Below are 24,050 nucleotides of genomic sequence, written 5' to 3' on the forward strand. Positions count from 1 at the left end.
GAAAGGCAAGGAGATGACTTGGATAAATCTGGTTTTCAGTGCAGTAGTTACACTGATGATGGCTACCTTTTCTATAGCCCAATGATGATAGTGCTTAAACCTTTGAACACTTCTTATGAGCATTTATATGTAAGCTGTTGTTTTTCTTTATGTATCAACCTCATGTCCCAAATATAATATAACTTCTGTCAACTCCAGGTAATTTTCAGTCTAGTTTTCCTTACAATTATATGAAAAGAGTCCCAGTATCTATCTTGCATTTCACTTAGAATTTAATTTCATTATTGCCTAAAATTCAGACTTTTTTGAGTTCTTTCTTATTTTCTAAGTTTTATAAGATTTCTAACTTAATGTATTACTTAGTTTTTTTTTTAAGATGCCTGAAAGAGTTGTAAAAAATATTACTTATTCTTTCAATATTTAATTTTACTAATTACTGGCATTGATATCTCAGGCATAAGCGGCATATAAATAACAATTCAGTATATTTAAATACTTTTTAAACAGTAACATTTGAATTTTTGAGGATAAACATTTATAATCACCTTCGGTAGACTTGGTCATTAGATACTAAATAGCTTGATTTCAAGTTTTGTGTTTAGACTAAAATAATTTTTTTCCTCTGACTTAGGGAAAGATCTAAAATGGGCAAAGCTATAGAGGTAACCATTCCTGACATAAATGAGGTTTTTTAAAGTTATTTGCTTGACTCACTCATCTGTAACTTATTTGGGAATAATAATTTATTTACTACGTACCAGGTACTATGTTAAGTATTAGAAGTATTATCTCTCTTCATTCTGCCTTATGTGGTAATTATCAGTATTAACCTATTTCGTAGTTTAGAAAGTGAGGTTTTTAGAAAGGTTAAGCAACTTTCTCAGGTCACATTCCTGGTTAAGTGAGACATGAAGGTGTTAGTTGTGCTGAAGGGCAGCTGTACCACTCAGAGTGCCTGCCAGTGCATCACTGTTAACTTGGGACTTCAGTGCCATAACTAGAGTCAGTTCTGTGCCTGTCATTGTTTTATATTTCCAACAGTGATAGAGTACAGAAGTTCACAGATAAGAGTAATAATGCTCAGAGAAAGCATATAGAAGGATGTATAGGTAATATCTTAATGGATACAGTCATTATATAAAAATACTTTGCAAGATGGCGGAAGTGTGCAAAATCTCAATACATGCACTTCAAGAAGGAAAGTTTTTGGTTGGTGCCTTTAATGAGAAAGAAAAAAATGCAATCTTCCCAAATACATGAGTGAGGATAGATTTCCAAATAAAATAGGTCATAGTGTATTACAGGATAAATGAGAGTGGGAAGATTGTACTAGGGAGGTTTTGGGTGGCTTTTTAAATGAATTTGTTCCTCCATTCAACAGCGAGTGCCTGCTGTGTGCCAGAAACTATCCTGAGCCTGGTGATACAGCAACACACAAACAGGCATCAAGCCGTGCCTTGGTGGAGCTTAAATTGTAGGATATGTGGGGTTACTTTTTATGTTGAAATGTATGCCTACTTTATACCTATCTGTAAATCACAAGATGCTTTATGAATTCTATAGTGAGTCATTCTCTAATGTGAATGATCACATTCATACATACCTGGTCTGTGAGTTTAGATGACAGCTCCAGGGTTTGTCTTCATGGGCACTGAAGCTGTATTCAACTGTGGGCAGATGTGAATACTGTGCTTGGTTTCTTAGCATCTAATGAGTGACACATTAGTTGGAATGATTCAGATACTGCTAACAGTATAATGTGAAATTTAGGGGATTTTTTTGGCCAGGAGTAGGGGTAGAGAATAGTGATAAGTTGAGGATTCATCTTAGGAATACTTAAAAGAAATAATCTTCTGCTATATGAAGGGTTGTTTGCTTAAACTTTAGCATGAGAAATTTGCTGTAAGATATTATTTATATTAATACCTTCTCCAGGCTTTGTCTGTCTTTGATTGTGGAGATCTAAAAGTAGGATTTAAATTTTTAAATTAATATTACTGTGGGATGATTTTAAGCATAGTTCCATCTGAATGAATGTAGGTTGACACAAACTAAAAAATATGCTCTGAAGGCCACTCTCAAGTGTGGCATTAGAGGATCAAACTATTTAATAAACTTCATGCTGAACTAATATTCTTTACAAAGAGAACAGCTTTACCAGTTGTATGACATATCCCCTTGTCAGTTTCTTAAGATAATTCTGGAAACAAATGAGTTTCTTATCAACATGCAGGCAAACTCTTCCACATAGACTTTGGATATATCTTGGGTCGGGATCCGAAGCCTCTCCCTCCTCCAATGAAGCTGAATAAAGAAATGGTAGAAGGAATGGGAGGCACACAGAGTGAGCAGTACCAGGAGTTCCGTAAACAGTGTTACACGGCTTTTCTCCACCTTCGAAGGTAAGTTCATTTGCTTGATATAGAGAATTTTGTAAATTTATTTCATAGAGCAAGAAAATAGAATAGTTCACATGTATGCATTCTTTAGAATCACATTTTCAGAATGACATAGGCAACATTATTTCATAATGTATATTTGGTCTATTTTGATAAAATCTGATATTAAAAGAAAAATAATTTCTTGGTTTCCCATTAATTATCTGATTGCTAAATCTTAATAAATGGAAAGCTACCATTACACAAAATTCAGCAGACATGGAGGCTTCAAAAACCAGTCGATTGAAATCATTTTAATAAAATATACTGTGTTTTTTGACAGTGCTGAGATAGAGAAAAGGTTAAGCAGCTTCCTACTATTCAGATCTTCGCAAGGCCAGCCTTGAAGGGTTATAATCACCAGGTTATTTCCCTTCTCCCTAGCTGACTTCCTACTTTTTTATCAATGAAGCATTTAGCTTATTTAGAGTGATATTAATATAATCATTTTTACTCTCTAGCACTTTTATCAGCCTTAGATTTGTTTGCTCTTCAGAAACATTCAGGAGTTTGTTAAATGAATGAAGAATAAACATTACATATGATTTTGTCTCTTTAGCACCTTATCAGTCATTCTGCTAAAAAAAAAAAATGTTGATTTTTCTCTATTCCTTCATTTTCCTACAATGCCACTCTCTCTCTCTGCTTCCTTCATCTTAGTTTACTTAGAACTGAACATCAGAAAAAAAGTCACGTTTGTTAAATTCAGGACATCGTTCTGATGATTAGTCAAAAATGATAGGATCATTTGCCTCTAACTTTGTTTTCAACCAAGCTAAGCAAAATGAATGTTCTTAGTTCAGCTGAAAATCCCAGCCCAAGAGACATACTGTATGTTCTTCCAGGTGAAAATACAACTTATAGACAGTGAATTGCCTATTACCCAGGCTCTGTCTTGTCTGTCTTTGTAATCTCATTTACTCATATCCTAAAGTGATTAGAACATAGACACTCAATGTATGTTTATGGAATGAAAACTTTCAATATTTGTATGAGAACCCCCAGAATTTCTGCTTCGCATCTGGAGTGAGGCTGTGTTCCCAGGTAATGTTGATGCTGCCAGTTGTAGGAAATACCTGTCCTGTATTAATCAGGTTTAACCTTTGGATTGACTCTATAGACCTTTAGTCTTAACTCAGTTTCCATCAAAACGCACAAACTCTAACATGCATTTTAAAACGACCACGTTATTTATCCTTTCGGTAGCAGAGTGCCTCAGTTTTAGTTATAAAAATGCTAAAGGAATCATGAGATCAGTGTTCTTTTGACTTGCCTGGTGATGCAGAAGCACTTTGAGATGAGAGTTCCACTTTAATATCCGGGATTTTTAATTTGAAATAGTCAAAGCCTACAGAAAACTAGATGGAACCATGGTGATCTCAGTGAGGAGCCAGACATGATATGAAATGATAACTGGAGAAATGTCACAGGTACTCTATCTTATTGAAAGCAGAAGGAAAACACTGTGCCTTATAAACTGTCATTGATAATGGATTAAAAGCAGTTCAGTAGAATGAGAAAACAGAAGCAGATTATTAATGTAGAGCCAAAGTTAACTTTCTTCACTATTAGGAAAAATCACAGAGATTAAATAATTTTATGTTGTTTTCATGAAAATTGTTTTATTTTTTATTTAAAAATCAGCAAACTTCAGTTAAGATTAGCTGGATCCTAATCTTTTCATGAACATTTATTTTTTAATGTATTTTAGAATATGGTTGCATTAGTGAAAATTTCCTTTAGGACCTAATAATTAATCTAATAGTCAAATTTGTTTGAAGCTATTTGATACATTATTAGGGTTGGTAAGTATGACCAACCATCTTCTTTTCATGGTTTTTACTGATTGCTGATTAATTTCTGCAATAATTCCCTGAATAACAGTGGACCACATTAACAGGGCAGTCCCTGTTGAACTAAGTTATGAGTGGTTACAGTTGTGCAGATGTCAGAACACCTTTGATGGTATGATTTTCATGTAACAAAACATAGTGTCTCTTTTACTGTTCAATACCCATTGTACTAGTAATTAATTGGTAAATTTATTTTGAATACTCCGAGAAACAGTAGTAATGCTAAAATGTTTAGTCCACTCTCCTGATTTCTTTTTGTCTCACTGGCCACTCTTGCTTTTTTACTGATTTTTGCCCCCCTCTTCTGTCTAATCGCTATGTATTGAACTATTTAGAACTTCCATTATCAGTATAAAGAGGTTAGTTCTGAATTTTTTCTCCCTTAAACTCTCTCCTTAAGTATTTTCATCCAGACTTGTAACTTTAAATAAGATCCAGATACTAGTGACTTTGCACTAGTATCATCATCTCCGATATCTCCTCTGAGATGTATCTTCTTTATCATTTTATTGTGTGAGTCCCCGACCTCCTTCAGAATGTAAGCTTCATGAATGTAGGACCTTGTTTGTTCAGTTCACTACTATATCCTTAGTGCCTAGAACAGTGTATAGAACAAGTATTCAGTAAATATTTGTTAGTTGAATGAATAAAATTATATGAGTAGAAGGGGCATAACATCTGTGATACACTTTTTATCAATTTCCACAAGGAAACCAGTAACTTAAAGCTAGGTTAAAGCTGTTTATCTATTATCTTACTTCCCCCTCCCCCCTCAGGAGAATAAATGAGTTAGGGCCTAATTTGGTTAAAAGATTACATCAAAATAGAAGTTTTCATTATAGTACCTCTTGATTTTCATGGGCAATATAAAATTCAAAATGATAAAATAGGTAATTTGAGGTTCATATGGATAGTAATTTTTGTCTACAACTTCCATTGCCATTATAGTTCAAGTATTAAATAGTTTTTATGTAACAGGTTGTACTTTTTTAGATAGATGGCTGGAAGAAGGATTCTACCTCTCCCAAATCCCGATTTTGCTTGAAGGCAATGCAAGGCACTTGTATTGTTGACATGTTTACTGAGACCAGCAGAAAGCCTTCATTGCCTAAAACTAAGACTTTCTTTACTCACATCTATCCCCAAAGTCAAACCTGAATCTCCTCTTATCACTATTGTGCAAATGAGCGATTGACAACATGATGTCTGACATCAGTGTTCTGGAGCAGGAGGTGGATCCAGTGAGCACTCATTTACTTTTCCCCACCTCTGGAAATGAGCATTTGTAATAATGACATTCTTTTTCCTTGTTCGAAGGAAGATAAAAAGTCTGAGAAATGGTGAGGATAAACCTTCAGTTCCTATAGGAGTCAGCATAATCCAAAGATGGTATTTAAATATCTTGTCCATTTTTAATACAGTAGAGTACTAGCTATTTTCTCCTTCATTCAGGATCATTTACATTCAGACCATTCACTGCCCTAAAATGGTGATTAGTATCCCGGTACGATACTCATGAATGATTAGTGGGGATCACAGTATTTCCGTTTCATGCATTTACCCATAACACACAGGTAGTCTTAAAGTGGCAGATTCGTGTCATCATTTAGCAAAGACAGCTCTTCATTGTTTGGTAAAATGCTAATTAGGTATAAAATGGAGTCTCCCTAGGCCCTTTCAAAAGGACCATACTTACTAAAAACTGAAAAGAATGTCATTATTAGATGGTTATGCCAAAAGTTTTTTCCATAGTGTAAGACCTAGAAATTGCATTCTATTAAGACTCCACAATAAAGTATTTTTTCAGGGCTTACTTTTCATTGAGACAGCTGGTAAAGAGTCTCACATTCTATTCTCCTGAGGAATAATAGTAATTATTATAAAGATCTAGGTACCACTATTTCTAGGAGTGTTCTCAATGTGAGAAAACTTCAAAATTCTAACATGTTGCTGTTTTTTTTTTTTCTTTCCCATCTTCTTTAGGTATTCTAATTTGATTTTGAACTTGTTTTCCTTAATGGTGGATGCAAACATTCCAGATATTGCTCTTGAACCAGATAAAACTGTGAAAAAGGTAAATTTTATGCAACTTAGCCATCACAGTCTACTTTTACATATACGAAAGATGTTAGGGTTTTAAAAACCAACATCCTGTTTTTGTCCCAGCCTCTAGACTCTTCAGTAAAATAAATTAAGAGAGAGACCTCGTGTAAATTTTTTTTCACATCTCTCTCAAGGCTTCTTCAGCCAGTGCCATCTCCTTCCCTGTTCTTACCCAGGGTCACATGAATAGGTCACTATATCTAGAGAGAGAGCTTTCTACCACAGCCTTTGCTCTTTGTCCTGAAAAGTTTAGCCTTATTCTAGTATTCCTAAGAAGTTACATGATTCTTGGCACTCCCAGGCTAAGCGTACTAAGGATCATAAACAAAATATCATAATAGCATGTAGGAGAAAATAGTCATTCTTTATCCTTCCTATTTATACCGATGGTTATAGGGGTTACTTGCTGTGTCAGGAGAGTAGACACTTGCTTTTTAAGTCAGCCTGCAAAGAGAAGAACAAAGGAAAGCTATCATGTAAATGAACAGTTATTCAGAAGTATCTTACCTTGAGTTCCAGCAAGAGATATTCGGAAGGGTAGCAGATTTGTAGATTTTCATCCAAATTAATTTCTGACTCTCTGATTCATTGATGTGGAGGGAGGTATATGTAAAGCACTTTAATTACCCAAGATAACACAAATCGATATTAAATATCAGGATGATTATCAATATTAAACTTCAAAGAAAGATAGTGTAGCTTTTTAACTGTAGAAGTATAAAATTACTGAAGGGCAGTAGCAGTATCAGAGGTAGAATTGCAATGGTGGTTGAAAATAATTGGCGCCAAAAGCCCCAAGTTCTGACATAACTTTCTGAACATTATTAGAAAGATACCTTTGTGGATTGGACATTATCTTGTCCATTCAGGTGATTATAACAAAAATACCATAGCCTGGGTGGCTTGTAAACAAATTTCTTGTGGTTCTGGAAATTGGTTGATGAAAATTTCCTTGGCTCTAATTGATGGCTGCCCCAGATTTCAAATTTTGTTGCCTTTTTTTTTTTGCATCCCTTTATACAGAGTCTGTTTTGCTGTTTATTTTAAACCCATTTATGTTTACTTTTCTCTGACTTCACTCTTGTTCATAATCAATTTATGAAAGTTCTAACAGTACTTGTCAAACTTAGTTTTCCAGTTTCTTTTGCTAATTACATCATATGTTCTTATTAGATCTTTTTGTACCATCTTGGTTTCTCTTTAAAAAAAATCATAGTTTTATTAAAGACAGTACCCTTTGTTACCAACTATATTTATGGCACTATTTTTTAACATATGAACTAAATCACTTTACGGAGAAAAAGCATATACATGAATTATTTTTCTTTAGTACTCCCTAGCCGTTTATTTTAGTTTCAATTAAGTGAACCTTGAAAAAAGGTATTTCACCATATTTTTCCCCAAAAGGGTATTTTAGAAAAGGTTTCTTTTTTTTTTCTGTTCTTTTATCAAGAATATGGAGTAATCAATTACAACATAAACTTGACATTAAAATCATAATAATGGAAACTTATGCTGGAATAAGCTGAAATTTGTTTCATATTGGCTGGCTTTGTAAAGAAGTAGTAGATTTTTATACTTCGATGAACTACCAATTGCTGACATAACTTTGCAGTCTTACTACTTATAAAATTTTTGCATTGTCCTCACAAATGGAAGCCACGTAGAGAAAGAGTAGCACTTTTGAGGCTGAAGTCTTCAGAGAAGTATGCATTATTAAAATTATTTGAGTAATCATAACAATGTGCAAAAATATTTTCCTGTCTCCATAACTTGTTTTAATATATATCAGATTTGTTTCATTTTTTGGAAAGTGAATACTTTTATACGGAACCTATATTTTGGTTAATCAGATTTGTTTATTCCTTAGAAACTACAACTGCCCCAAAAGGTGAGATTTCATCACAAATTCAAACATAGTTCTTAATCACAAACGTCAGTGAGTAACTGGTAGTAGGTTAGTGTGCCACTCGTTGCTTGCTGCTATGAGAAGCTTGTGCAAAGTTTTTTTAATACTTTGATGATTTAGAGCAAAGTTATCCAAGTAGTCTAATAAAATACATATTAAAAAATAATACATATTGATTAAAGCAATGTTATAATGCTTATATTAGTAAAGCATAGGGATAGTCTAATATCCAGCAAGCAAACTGATTACACTAGTTTTTTCCTTAATAATTTTTATATGAAATATTTAAATCATAAAAAGATATGAATGCTCATGTAACAAACACTTATTAACCGCCAGACATATTTAACAGAAGTTAACATTTTGCCCTATTTGTTTTAAATCTTCGTTTATTAATGAATCAAAATACAGTTAGTGTGGAATCGCACTCACCTGCATTCCTCTATCCCAAAGGTAATCCTTCCTGTACAGGTTGAGTGTATCTTTTCATGAATATTCTTTATACTTAACTCATTCACTCAACAGAATGTATTGAGCTGTTTACTATGTGCCAAGCACTGTTTCAGTGTTTGAATTATAATAATAATGAACAGAACAAAATTTCCTGTCCTCATAGAATTTACCTTCTAGTAAGGGAAATAGACAAAAAACGAGATAAGGTAGGTAAAAAATACAGCACGTTAATAGCAATCAGTGTTATACAGAAGAAAGATAAAAGATAAGGAAATTAAATACTGGGTTGATAGTGGTGTCGGAAATTTTAGTTATCACCAGCAAAGGTGTGTGTCAGCTCTCTTTGAATAAATTAAATATTTTATAAACGTGGTTTGGAAAAAAGACTTCTTAGTCAAATTCTACAGAATGTACGAGTGAATGAAGAAAAGTAAAAATATATGAGATAAAAAGCATATGCATTCTCCAGCAAATTATTAACTTAGCTACTAGGGAGAGTGTTGAAAGAAGATAATTACTTATCTTCAAATAGTTTTAAACCTTTCTTAGCTTTTTGATGCATACGAATCTCTTTTCAGAAAAAAAAGAGGGAAAGGGAAAGTAAAACTAGTTTAATGGATAAACATGACCACTTAACAATCAGTGCTTTTTCGCTCATGTTCTTTTAACTCAATAATAAAAAAAGAAACCTTTAAACTATAGTAACAAGTTTGTTCAAAGTAATTTAATGAGATAATGCTGTTTTGTGTTGAAGAATTAATTGAATATGTTCTCCTTTAAACTGATTTTTTTTATTAAGCTTTAAAACAAAGGAATACACACACACACACACACACACACACACACACACACACACACACATATTACAAGCCGCTATAAATTATCTGAAGATCTATTGCAGATGACCTGTAAAATTAAATTACCTTTGGACCTGTAAGATTAATAAACATATAAGCCATAATATCCACTCTCATGGAACTTTTGCAGTGTAGGATTTTAAAAAATGGTATCCATATTTCTTATAACAAACAATTCTTTACAGTATTGATTCTCTTTTAGGATTGGTTTGATGAGGGTTCAGCTTCATTACTTTTCTCTTTAATTACTCTTTATTTTAAATCGTAGGTTTTCTTTTCAAAGAAAGATTGTTTTGTATTCTAATGCAGCTCAAGTACATCAAATGAAGACAGCAAGAAAATAATACTTAGATTAAAACTCTTCCTTTCATTTTTATAACTGAAAATTGTCCCTTAGTTGTAATTACTTTTGGAATTAAATTGTTGGGGAATGAGTACAAGGCAAAACATTTTTTTTTTCTAATTCTAATACTTTTGAGTAATAAAAATTTAAAAAGGAAATCTGCTTTTATCATTTTAATGAAAATTACTATTATTTCAGAGATGTTAAACACCAAATTATTTTAGGTAAATGCCTTCTGTGCTAATGTTAGTCTTTTAATAGTGTATTTTGAGCTTTTAAAGATAGAAAATAAAGATTAGGTATAGATGAAATCATTGTGCTCCGTACGAAAGACAATGCAATTCTGTCTACAAATGGATTGCAGAGTTTTGTTTGAGGAACACCTCTGTTCACCTGAAAATGTGGGTAGATGCAAGAAGACTGTTCATCAAAATCTATTTAAGACAAAATTTAATTCTTAGTATTAATTGCAGTGTTAGGGGCTGGGTGAGTAGGTGGGTTTGTGGGTGTGTGTGTATGTATAGAACTTACAGTTTAAAAGCTGTATCATTCCTGTGTAGTTCAAGAACTTTAAACTAAATCTGTGGTTTTTATTATGAATCACATTTAATGAATTGTTCCTTGGGATTAAAAGGAGGTCTAATTTTTTGTTCGTCAGCCCCTTTGGTGCACAAAACAAATGACTGTGAGATCCTTGCTTAGCTGTTAGCTCTCCTAACCTCTCACGAGTTTGGTTTGACCATTAAATAGAGTAAGAGATCACAGGTAGAATGAGGTTACTTATCCTTCTACATATTTATATCATTCCTAATTATTTTCCCAAAAGAACCATTTGACACATGGATACCTCATGACCAGAAGTGTGAAGTGTAAAAAGGAAAGTATCAGTCATCCGATATTAACCAGAAAAGCAGATATAATAGACAAGGATCTTATTTCTTAAGGATGGCTGTCTTTCAGATTAATATGTGAAATGCTCAGGGACAGATTAGGAAAAACATAGTTTTAAATTAGTTTTCAAATATAAGAAAACCATATTGCTCATTATTTTATTTCATAATCATTAAATGTTTATTTTAAGTGTGTGGTAAAATTTTAATAGAAAAATAAGCTACCGAGTCTCCAGTTCTTTTTTAATGTATCCAAATTGAGGCCCATGGGCTTTGAAGAAAAAAGAATTGATATGATAGATCTCTATTTTGAAAGCAGAGAAATCAGATGATTTGATTCTGTCCTTTGTAGCAGATATGAATGCTTGATTGGATATCAACAACCAGTAATTCATTGGCATACAAAGAACTCAGTAAATTTTAGGAACACTACTTTTACTGCCTAAGGTTGGCACCACAACTGTCCATCAATTATACTGAATGCCTCTGGTGAGAAATGCCCATGTTTTCCTTTAAAAGCTGTGCTGCCAAGGACATATGTTTAGTATATTTTTCAGAAAACTGTAATGTCAGGCTACAATGAAAAAATGATCTCTCTAGTTAAAAGATACTGAGTTTAAAAATATCTGAAAATGAGACTTGGATAAGCAGAGCCTTTCTATTACTTGCTGGTAAGGGCTAACTGAGTAGCAAATGGATTCATCATTCATTACGACCTTTCTAGAACCATGACACTTGAATGATAGAGGCTGTTGAGTAGATTTTGTCAATTACATATTCTTATAAGAAATAGTTATCCACCTTTTTTGTTGTTGTGTTAATGTAGCACATTAATTCTTATGTCATCATTTGATTATGAATGGAAAACTGGAATGAGCTGGTAGATAACTTAGTTGACAATAACCCGATGATTCTAGGGAATAAATAATTACCTCCCCAGCTCAATTTGAGAGGTTATACTGCCCTTTTGTGTTGGACTAGGAAAGTTAGGCTTTTTTTTTTTTTTGTAAGTAAATTAAAATATCATTGTTTATAGGCTAGATAAAATACAGATTTTCCAGATTAAAACATCTCCCACAGTCCAATACAAAAATGATGCTACCACATGTAAAATCAGTCCTTTTTATATTGGCAAAGAGGATGTTAATTGAGACTGTTTTTAGAAGATTATAACTTTTCAAGATGAAATCATGCTCATAATCTTCCATAAAATTATTTTTAGTCAGTTTTTAATATTACCAATATTTTATACTTTTAAAGACAAGACATCCAAATATAAGGTGATAACGTTAAGTTTGATGTTCTTGGTCTAGATCGTATTAAGGATTGTAATAGGCAAGAATTTCAAAAATAAAAGAGAAAACTGTTCTTGGTCTAGATTGTATTAACGATTGTAATAGGCAAGAATTTCAAAAATAAAAGAGAAAACTGAGTAGTTTCTGGTAGATTTAAAAAGATAGGTCTTTCAAATATTTGGTGACAGAAAGAAATCCAACTATAGGTGGTGAACACACAATGCAAAGTATGTATGGCTTACTGTTTAATTGTACACTTGAAACTTACTGGATTTCGTTAACTGGTTACCATAATAAGAAATAAAATAAAATAAGAAATAGGTCTTTAAATATAAGGGTTCATTTCTACTTGTAAGTCAAATTTCAATAAGATTTGTATAAAATGGATTTTACTTTCAGTTTATAAGTGAGGGTTTTAAAAGGACAGTGATAATACTAATTTTTATTATTTAGGAATTAGAAATTAGAAAGCATAAAGGAAGAAAGCTATTCTCTAATATCATCCCATGTTTAAAAATAAGAGACTGGTTTTAAAGAACAGAAAAATTGAAACTAAAATTTATTTTGCCTCATTTAGTTTCGACTGCCTAAGGCTTGGGTCTATATTTCACCAAAGTTTTTATCAGTTCTAGGAATCTTTCATCATGGACTCGTATAACAAGTCATGTTTTGGTTGGTTGCTGCTCAACTTCCACTTGATGTTAAGCTTAATAAGAACTAACTGGCATGTGGCTAATATAGAAGCCTATAAAATTTATAATCTATTACTTGAAATGTAGTATCCAAATAAAGAAAGCCATTAGTTCCACCATATTCTATACCATTTCTATACTGCTGTGTTAAACTTTTAAGATGAATACAGACACATCACAGACTCAGGATATATAACTGAGAGGTGTGTCTAGTGAAGGTGCTACCATATGGCGGACCAAAAAAAAAAAAAAAAGGCACTAAAGACGTTTAATTAAAGATAAGATATAGAAGAACCAATACCCCCTGCCCCTCCCTCTCTCTCTCTCTCTCTCTCTCTCTCTCTCTCTCTCTCTCTCTCTCTCTCTCTAAAGGGCGTAAAGTTGTATGAGTAACTCTGAAAAGCAAGACAAAAATGAATGGATACATGTTTTAGTTCTCTGGAACTTTTAGATAATTTGAGTATCTGGTAATGGTCATGGTAAAACAAGTTCCTTATAATGTAGTTTTAAATATTTTCAAGGGCTTAAGGAAAAATAAATCCACAAAGACTGCACAGATAATGATTTCAACAGAGAAATAAAAACTAGAAAGTAAAAAACAAAATTCTAGAGCTGATATAACAAATGAAATAATAATTGGATAGCTTTAAAGGCAGATTGGTATGGCATTAGGAGGGGAGGAGTCAGTGAACTTAAATCAGTAAAAATTACATAATCTGAAGAACAAGGAATGTAGCTTGAAAAAATTCTTAGAACCTTAAGGACCTAGGGGGACAATAACAAATAGCCTAACAGGTCAGTATATGTGCTATAAAATCAACTATGTATGCAGTTATCCTTTGTTATAAAAGAATGTTTTCATATGATCATATTTTCTTTATATGCAAATACACATCTTGTTTGTAATTCAAGCACTTACAAAAGTATGTAAGTTTTGATAAATTGGATTAAATTTTTGTTTCTCCTGCCTTGTAATTTTTTGATGTGCTTAAAAATAGTTCCAGAATTGTCAAGACATGATCTCTTTAAGTAGAGGTGAAGGAAAATAAAGGACTAAACTTAAGGAACATGTTTGTCGTTAACTGGGATCCAGAAATGGGAGAGCTAGTTCATTGAAGATATACCCTGAGATTTCGCTTTGCCGAATTTTCTTTCACTTTTTACATCTACCTCTCCTTTACTCCCTGTCAGATCATCTCTTGCCTCCAATCCATTGAAGGAATGAGAGCACCGAGCTGGAGCCATGGGTTATATCATCTTTTCTTTTTACTAGTTTTCTAGTAATTAAAGCACATACTTAAAAGGAAATACTAAATGCGAACTACTTTTAATCCACTTGAAAATCCCATTTTTCTCCTAACTCGCCTTGCAGATGTGTATCTGGGGCATGATAGGAGCAGACAGGGGTAGAGTATAATGGGCATGTGCAGTGGTGTGAGACTGTCTGGAAGCATGAGCCTGTTATCAGTTAAGGGTCCCTGGGTTGGCTTCATAAATTCTCTGTACTTTGGTTTTTGCATCCTTTACATGGAGATACTATCTAACTCAGAGCCATCTGAGAGTCAAGTGAAAATCTGTTATGTATTTGCCCAGTGTTTTGCACAAAGTAGTCATTCCATAACACTGACTTTTATGTTTTAGGGAATCATTCTTTCTCATACATATCTCTGATTTTTTCTAGTACTTATTAAAAATCAGGTATAAATTTAGATATGGACTAAGAGAATATTCCTCTGTCTTTGGAAATTATAGACCAATTGAAGTAGTTCTTTGAAGAAATACAGGAAACTAGTACAGGAAGAGAGACATTTTAGAAGATGTAGTGTAGTTTATTTTACCAGTGATTGACACAGTTCTTGTTCTAGTACAGACAGTAAAGGTGGGGAAGAATATTGATATAATCTCATCTTGTTATATCCATTTCACTATGAATGATAGAAAAAGTAAAGGAGATTGTTAATATCAATTTAAAATGGATATGGTAGTTCTAGATTTGAAGTGTAAAAAAAATGAAGCACGCCTTTAAGAGGGTTTTTTTTTTTTTTAAATCTACTTTTAAATGTGCAGGGCCTGACAGAATCATATTTTAATTATATTTATTTTTCTTAAAAAATTTTTGCAACCAACAAAGATAGGTGATATAAAGAGCATATAGCAAAGACAATAAATTTCCAAACTCAATTGAACAGTATCTCGAGCTCCTTAGAAGTTACAAATCACTCATTTGTTATAGAAATAGCTCATAATATTAATATCTATATTTGTTTAACTCTGTCTCTTCAAAATACATGTGTTTTTCTTTATTTAAAACACTAATAGACTGTGACCTTGTAGGTTCAGGATAAGTTCCGTTTAGACCTGTCGGATGAAGAGGCGGTGCATTACATGCAGAGTCTGATTGATGAAAGTGTCCACGCGCTCTTTGCTGCAGTGGTAGAACAGATTCACAAGTTTGCCCAGGTAAGTTCTTTGAGGACGCCGCCTTTATCTCAGCTACTCCAGAGTCCTGTGAGAGCCACACTTTCCTCCTGCTAACTGGTATCTTTTCTGTTTTTTTGGTCAAGCCTTTTTGACATCTCACCAGCCAGCTGATGTGAATGTGTTCCGTGAATGATTAACTCTAAAACATTTCACTTAAATTTAGTGGAATGTATAGTAAATTGTGGAGGCCAACACAGGTGTATTTACCTTTTTTAGTCAGTGGTGATTATAAACTCTTCTTGGGAATGATTTTGGGTCTAGCAGAAGCCTTGGTAAGTGAGACTTCAATAGTTGCTGGGTTTGGGTGAATGGTGAAGTATTAGGAAAGGAGTTTCGAAGCTGAGAAAAGAAATATATTCCACACACTAAAAAGATCTATCCATAGACTTACTGTTAGCAGAATCTGTCATACAAATGTCTCAGGGAATACCTTTTCACACTAGCCAATGATGATAATCTTCAGATTTAAAACCTGTTTTAATTATGAATTTCATAATAAGGATGATATAAAATGTTAGCAAACAGAAAAACTAGGCTGCTTTCCTCTCTCATACCTTCACGCACCTCTCGCGAATTCTTTCCTGAGTACACATTCAGTTAATAATACTTTTACTAAGTACCCAAGTGTAAAGCCTGTCTGCTTTGTTTTCTCCCTCAACTAGTGTCTAGTATGTCATCAAGCCTTGTCAGTTCCTTTAACCATTTCTTTAATTACCCTTTTATTTTCCAACTACTAACATTTTAATCTATAGATGGTTCGATTTAAGATTTTCCAACTTTATGATGGTGTGAAAGCGATACATGTTCAGTAGAAGCTGAATTATGAATTTTGATCTTTTCCTGGGCTAGTGATATTCTCACCACAGAGTACTCCAGCCCGAGCTGCTGCTCTACTGCATGGCAACTGGCTTCCTCAAGAGAATGGGGAAGCAGAAGCAGCAGGCCTCTTAAAACAAGTCACAAGGCCAGGCCAGATTCACTGATAGAAGAAATAAATTCCACCTCTTGATAGAAGAGGGATGCATATGCAGAGAAGACAGAAGTATGTCATCTTTAAAGAATTAAATGCCACTCATCTAATATGCTCAAGCACAAGGTCTGAGCTTTCTAGTTCTGTAAATTGAACTAGTGGCATGCTTTGTTTTTATGGTTTAGTATTGTCGACTTAAATAAGATGTATATTTTGTTTCACTAACTGAATCTAAGACTAGAAGGATTATTTTTGTAATTATCAAAAATGGAGGAGAGGAAGAACCTGATTAAAAAAAAAAGAGAGACCATACTATTATTTGGGGGATGTAGTAATAGAGAGACATTTGTTTACCAATGTCTCTGGACCTCAGTTTTAACCTCTATAAAGTGATTGATATTAAAGTTAAAAACTAACATATTTAATCTAATATCAGAGATGTATAAAAGTTAATTGCTTTTCATATACAAAGCTAATGTTGACTACCACAAAGACTTAATAAATGAAATCTCATCCCCTGCCCGAATAGTTAAATTATGAAGGTTGTTCAGAACTGAGTTATTGCCATGTACCTTTTCTGTTCATAGAGAAAATATGAATGTCGTTGATGAATTGATTATACAGATAGGCATAATCTTAAATTTGACATGAGAAAGACCATTTTATAACCATTAACTAATAGATTATTAGTTAATACTATAGACTTAATAGATCAAGTCTATTTCCTAGGTTCCTATTTTCTAGTTATTCAGTAAAATAGTAATTAAGATATAGAAATTCTGGATAATTCATTATTTAAAATTACTTCAGCTTCTATTGTTACAAATTCTTTGGACTAGGATAAATTCTTGATAATAAAATGTGTAGAAAAACAAGGCAATAGCAACATGAATATAAGAGTTATGAGTAAATACCTGGATGATTCCAACAACTTAAGGACCACCACCATCATCATCCCAGAATGATAAAAGTGGACTTTTAGTGTAGCATGGATACTTATGTAGATAAATTTTTTTTAGATTATATCTCAGCTCTATTTTATAATCATAGATACAATATCTTGGGCAATATTTGGGATAATAGCTTCACTTTACTTGAACTTTGTACTTCATATAGTGCTTCTCATTTTTTAATATCATGTAATTCTTACTATATCATCTGAGTTTTAGCATTATCCCTTTTTTTAGATGAGAAGACTGAACCACTTAAAAAAGTTGTTTCCTAGCTTAAGAAATTCAGGTTTTCTTTATCAGAATCCCATATTCTTTATCCTATGAACTTGAAAATGCTCATGTTTTTAGGTTTTCTCAAATATCTCACCTATGCCCATACTATTGTACTCCTGAAAGAATATCAAAATAAAAGTAACCGAAGGATGTTAAATTTCATTGGAACTTGCTTAGGAATTGCAGGGTACAAGAGATAATAAATAAGGTACTAGTGTCACATAAATTTGATCAAATTATAAAATTACAGAAGCATACCTGGCTCTTAACTAATCTCTGAAATTTGTTTTCTTTCTGAAACTTATACTTCTACATATATTTTCTAAGTATTAATACTAATAAATCACATGCACACTCAACTTCTAATGACCAACATCTTTTATTTTGTCACTCATAGCATTTATTAGGATGCATGTTGTTAATTGATTCACGCTAATTTTAGTGCATTCCTATTCATCACTCTGGATTGTAAAACAGTGTAAAATGGAGGTAGAATGATTCCAATGTTGACAAACATTACAGTTGTTTCAACATTAAACAAAAACTGATGTTCTAAAAGATTAAAAATCCGCCAGATCCAATTATCATGTTGAAATGCTGAAATTTATTTTCTTATTTTTTTCTATCATGCCATTCCCCATGAAGGGTAGAGTTTAAACACGGCAATATTCGTTTCCTAGCAACACCCACCTATTAGTGGTACAAATTTTCCATTGAAAAACACTTTAATGTGGGTCACTGTCTTTGAAATTACATCATCAGAGTTCTTCTTCCTGCTGAAATGATCTTTCAAGGACCTTCTAGTCTTGCCTGCATAGAATGGTAGCGATCACTCAGTTTGGATCACTAACAGCTCGAAAACTGGAATGTTGGTAGTCTCGCATACTGCAGCCCATTTCTTCCCTATTTCTTGTTTTGCCTGCCTATATTTCTCTTCACTGATTGATGGTAGAAATATGGAGAATGGGGTATGGTTTCCATTAATCTTAATACATATTAAATTGAATTTATTGAATCTTGGTAGATTAACTGAGGTTAGAGATTTATTTTTTTATAGACTGAACATTAAAAAAATAAGAATAAATTGGGTTCAGAAAGTTAACCTAAGCTCATATTCTAAGAACACATCACTGCTGTCCGTTTGCCAAGAATGCTTGCTTAGCCCCTACAGTATTCAAGAAGGAGAAACGCAGGCCCACGCTTTTAATTAGAGAGAATTTAACTATATTAACTATATATATACTTTAAAAAAAATGAAAGAAGGAAATTGGTGTGGTTATTCTGTCTGACATTTCCCCTGAAGAACATATGTTCTCTAATACAGCGGTCCCTAACCTTTTTGGCACCAGGGACCTGTGCTCCTATGAGAATTGAATGCTGGATGATCTGAGGTAAAGCTGAGGCCGTGATGCTAGTGCTGGGGAGTGGCTGCAAATACGGTGAAGCTCTGCTGCTCACTTGCTGTGTGGCCCGGTTCCTAACGGGCCACAGACCGGTACTGGTCTGTGGCCCAGAGGTTGGGGACCTGTGCCCTAATAAATGTTAGTAGAGTTCTCAGAAGTGTTTCAGATGTCAAGTGCCTCCCGTGACATGACATCTTACCTTGTTAAATGTGATTCCAGTATAGCAGGGTTTGTATTTTTTTTTTTTTTTTTATAACATGGCCTATAAGTACAAGTCATCTGCCCCATCTGCTGCAGCTCAAAGAAACAGGTGCCTTGTTTCATTTTTTGTTGTTGTTTGTTTGTTTGTTTGTTTGTTTGTTTTTGCATCAGTACTGTACTAAAGGGAAAGCTTCCTGTTTTGGACTTTTTTAGAGATGTCTGTTTTACGTGTTGATTTCTGAAGGGCTTTTCTTGAGTAATTTTGTTTATCGATATTGCTGTTTTACCTTTATGTGCTGACCTACACCCAGTGTAAAATGTTTCCACTGTAACAGCACTACTTTCTCATCTACTTTGAGAGGGCATAGATGCATATGCCCTGAGGAGGAGAGAATAGAGCACTGTTTCTGAGTTTATATTATATGGACCTTAATTTTCCGTTAGGTATAAAGAATAGCAGTGTAAAATATTTTATTGAACAAAACAAAAAGTATTGAATTCTGTAGCTGAATAGAAATTTTTCTGCTCTAAACCAAATCTATTTTTTAATTTAGTAAATAATTTCATAAAGTGTCAGATGATTCCCAGACCAATGGCTTAAATAAATAACACCACTATATCATACAAATCTATTTGTATCATTTTGTGTCCCAGATCTATTCCTAATTTATTCCGTTTATCTTGGGAGGAATAAGAACAACAACAACAAACAATAGTAATGGCAATAACTTCCTTTTGAACACGTAAATGTGCCAGGAATTATATGAAATGCTTTCTCTGGCATTACCTCGTTCAGCCTGTGAAGTAGTTATATTACCAGGCCTGTTTATAGATGAGAACTGAGGCTTAGCTAGGTTAATAACTTGCCCAAGGTCTCAAGGTTAATAGGTGACGAAGTCCAGATTCAGACTCAAACCCCGGGTTGTAGAAATGAACAATAGTTTCTGAATAACATTTATGCTCATTATACATCTAAACGTTATTAGATATGAATAAATTTTGTTGTGAGTAGCTAGTTTTTAAAAATACACTTATAAATTTTATTATTTATTTTTAATTAATTTTTTTTATTTTTTAGATGAGGCAACCCTTGTTTGACCTCACAGATTTCAAGGGCCTTGTCAGCTTACAATCCCTTATTTTTTTTTTTTTTTTTTTTTTGCTTTTTACACCTGCAGCACCTAGTCTTCCTAGGTGGTCTCCCATCCAAACCAGGCCCGACCCTGCTTAGCTTCTGAGATCAGACAGGATCGGGCTTGTTTAGGATAGCATGGCTGTAGACCCCTTGTAAATTTTAAACACCATCTTTTTAATCTTTTTTTCTCCATAATTTTTCATTTGACCATCAAAAAAACAAGCTGTGCAAACAGCCAATAGAGTATGATATAAAAGGGAGGCATTGGGAACAGTTAATTCAAGATAAATATGATAAATACAGGATAACATTTATTTTGCATGTTGGTTAAAAACCAGCCTTGAATTTTATTGACCCACATGCACTCTCTTGTTGCACTGCCATCAGCACTGCTGTACAAGTACCTGCTAAAACCCACGATGTTTAAAACAACATATCGGCACTTGCTTCGTTACAAGTGTTTTAAGGTCTTAAGAATAGTTAATTATTATATAGCAACAATCAGCAGAATGCCTCATAAATTTTCAGCTAAAATGTCCTGCAGTTTATTTTTCATCTGTATAAATTTAATTTCCTTAACTTCTCTAAGGAAAGTTTTCAAACACTTAAATGTAACTTATGGTAAGATTTGTGTGTTTGCTTCAATAATGGTTTTTAATATGGTTGGTTGTTATACTGTTGTTATCTTGCCACTCTATGTTATATCAAACCAACCCTTTTATATAAATTCTACAAATGCATAGGGTGTTGAATATTTGGGATTTGCTCCATTACATAGTTATCACTATTTTTTTTCTACCATACACAAAGACACTTTGAAGTATTTAGGAAATGTATTAGAGACCATCTGTTCAGTATCAGCATTTTTCTCAAACATATAAACATACACATTCACAGTTTTTGTTTCCAGAATTTTTAGAATTCCTAACATGTCAGCAAGGATTCTTCACAATTTGACATTAACCTGCATTTTCAATTTTCATAATCTTCCACCAGCCTTCAGAAATCAGTTTTCATGATCTTCCACCAACCTTTCTTCGTAGCTCTAAAGACCTACCCCATGACAATTCTTAATACCCAAGAACCCATCACTATTCCTTCCCGCCAATCAGTACGTTTTTGCTCTTTGCCTAGAATGAGTTCGCCACCTATTTGCCCAACTTGTGTGTGTGTATATATTATATGACTCTCTCTATATAAACATTTTGCCTCAAGTAACTTGAGGTTTCTCATAGAACCTTAACTGTTCTTGGCACATAGTAGGCACCAATTAAACATAGGTGTTTTTTTTTTTATAAGTGCCAAAGACGATTTGAGAAGTCTATTTATTTATTTTTGGTTAGACATTTATATAATTTATAAAGTGATCCCTCTGATTACTCTAGCACCCATCTGTCAATATTTTCTCTGATACTGCCTTTAAGAAAACATTTATATAGCTTCTTACTTTGCAAATTACATTCCTTATTAGCATGAAAAACAAATCCTGCCATATTCTTTCTAGATTACCACTTAAATTGTATTAAATTAAAAGCAGTCGGCATCTTTCACATTCTCACACATATGCACACATGTGCACACATACAAATTTTTTTGTGAGGTTTTTTTTCCCCCATCACATTTTCCCTCAAAGTAATAACAAGGTGAAGTTCATAGAAACAAAGTTATGTTGCACATAAACAGCATTCTTAATACCTCCAAGATAATGCCAGCATATATGTTACTGAACAAGAAGGTACCTGAGTGAGATATGGAGGACTCAATGTATAGTCACCCAAACAAAATGATCAGAGTTGTCCTTACTGAGAGACTGATAGTATCTGCACATGTTAAAGACAACCTTTACCTATTACCAATAACCTTTACCAATTGCTGATGAGTTTTGCATTAGATAGTCCTCAGATGTAATAGGTGTAGCCTTCTATTCGATTTCACTGAATGCTGAATTCGAGAGACAATAATAATGAAGAGAGGGCAGTATCATAGATACTTCTATATAAGCTTGTGAGGATGCCTAGCACAAAATAGGTATCAAAAATGTTGATTTCTTCTATTTCTACTTGATATTTTAATATTGAACACTGGTAATGCATTGGGCCCCAAACAGCTCTTGAGTGGGACTGTCTTATCCTTTCAGGACTACTTTCTTTGATTTTGTTCCAGACCATTTCTAGAATGAAGTGGTTATGGACTAAAGCGATTTATGGAATGAAGTAGTTGTGAAAGTGGTCTGTGGAATAAACTACCGTTTTTACATTCTTTCTGAAAATTTTGCAACAAGATTTAAGGACATTTCTCAAAATATTATCTATCACTGTAGAATTCAGTGGAATTTTTGCCTTCCTTCTGATAGATTTGCTTACCATGTAATAATAATTGAGTTGTCTTGCGTTTATAGTCAGCAAACACTCCTCTAAAATATGTTCTCATATAAACTCATTTTTAAGCCAAGTCTCAGGAATCCTATACATTGTGGTTAATTGAAATCCTCTTCATAGCAGTTAGTAAAACAATTCTATTGCCTTTTTTTTTTTAATAGATTTTTTTTAAGGACTGGAATTAGCTAACTTTATCAAAGAATTATGTGTTCATCTCTTTCTAACCATTTTTTAAAACTACAGACTGTTGTTTTATCTATGTGAACAGTAAGGTTAATTATTTTCTCTTTGTTTATTTTTTGTTAATTTTTTGTAGTATTGGAGAAAATGAAACCGGGTTTGGTCCAACAAGATGCTTGGCTGTGTAAGAAAACTACTTTAGAAGCAACTTGTTTATAATGAAGACTTTAGAGTAACAAGAAATAGAACATTTAATCTTCAAGATACCATATATCCTAAATGTTACATTATGCCTGAATTAAGTATCCTTGGATGTCATTGCTTAAATATGGTCTTGAATGGTTTGTTTTGAAATATTGTATATATTTATTTTCAAATGTACACATTGCTAATAAAACTAAGATGTGAGAAGCCTACTCCAGGATCATGTACATATTATGAGAGTTCTGGAGGAATTTTATGTGGAAATAGTAAAATATTGTAGGTCTTGAAACATCCTTTTCGCCCTCATCTCCTCACATCAGGAGAGCAGTTACATGAATTTGGATTATCTCAAGTTAGAAGGTTTTTGATTGTCTCTCCCTTCTTCCTTCTTACTCTCTCGTTTGTTTTTTGCCTAATTTATGATACTTAAAGATTTACATGTTATATAGCTCGTTCTTTTACAGTTCAAGAATTATATATATTCCAAATTACATGTTCATTTTCTCTTAAAAATATTGTTTTGTTTTGATAACTATATACCATAATTCTCCTAGGATGTAAATACATAAAGCAGGATATGAAAAATGTAGTCATATCTGGATAACTGGCCAAAAGGTAATACGACAGCAGCTTTTCATATTGAGTCTAAGATATTTTTAAATATATGTGTAAACATAAATTGTCTTCTGCAATAAAAATTTTTTAATGCAAACTTAATTTTCAAATGCCTTGTGAAATAGATCTGTTAATGTAATATATTTTCTGATTTTGATTTTTTTGTCTTTTAAGACCAGGAATCCCACTCATCCATCTAGGTGTTTTTTTTTTTGTTTTTTGTTTTGTTTTGTTTTGTTTTGCCTCATGGGTAGAAGGAATGCACACAAATGAGAAGAGCAATACAATAATAATCTTTACAAATAAATATGTTTTATAGTCATGTGACTTTGTTCTGAAAGAAAAATAACATTTCATTCTTTTGGTGCTAAATAAATATTAAATATCAAATGATAGAAAGATTAAGAACATTAAGGCACAGTTT

The 24,050-nt window shown here is 33.1% G+C and overlaps 1 protein-coding gene across 4 annotated transcripts in view; it reads left to right on the forward strand.

Moving 5' to 3' along the window:
• Window positions 1–23,728, forward strand: part of PIK3C3 (phosphatidylinositol 3-kinase catalytic subunit type 3) — a 118,232-nt gene extending 94,504 nt beyond the window's left edge. For 3 of the 4 annotated variants that reach the window (XM_036229991.1, XM_036229994.1, XM_036229995.1), the window contains 4 exons: window positions 2,234–2,402; window positions 6,275–6,365; window positions 15,168–15,293; window positions 22,944–23,728. In XM_036229991.1, the coding sequence (XP_036085884.1) occupies window positions 2,234–2,402; window positions 6,275–6,365; window positions 15,168–15,293; window positions 22,944–22,958 (401 nt within the window). In that variant the 3' untranslated portion in view covers window positions 22,959–23,728. The remainder of the gene's footprint in view (window positions 1–2,233; window positions 2,403–6,274; window positions 6,366–15,167; window positions 15,294–22,943) is intronic. The other variant, XM_036229992.1, reaches the window with a different exon arrangement.
• The last annotated feature ends 322 nt before the right edge of the window (window positions 23,729–24,050 follow it).

The sequence above is a fragment of the Rousettus aegyptiacus genome, unplaced genomic scaffold, assembly GCF_014176215.1.
Source record: "Rousettus aegyptiacus isolate mRouAeg1 unplaced genomic scaffold, mRouAeg1.p scaffold_m13_p_12, whole genome shotgun sequence".
Lineage (NCBI taxonomy): Eukaryota > Metazoa > Chordata > Mammalia > Chiroptera > Pteropodidae > Rousettus > Rousettus aegyptiacus.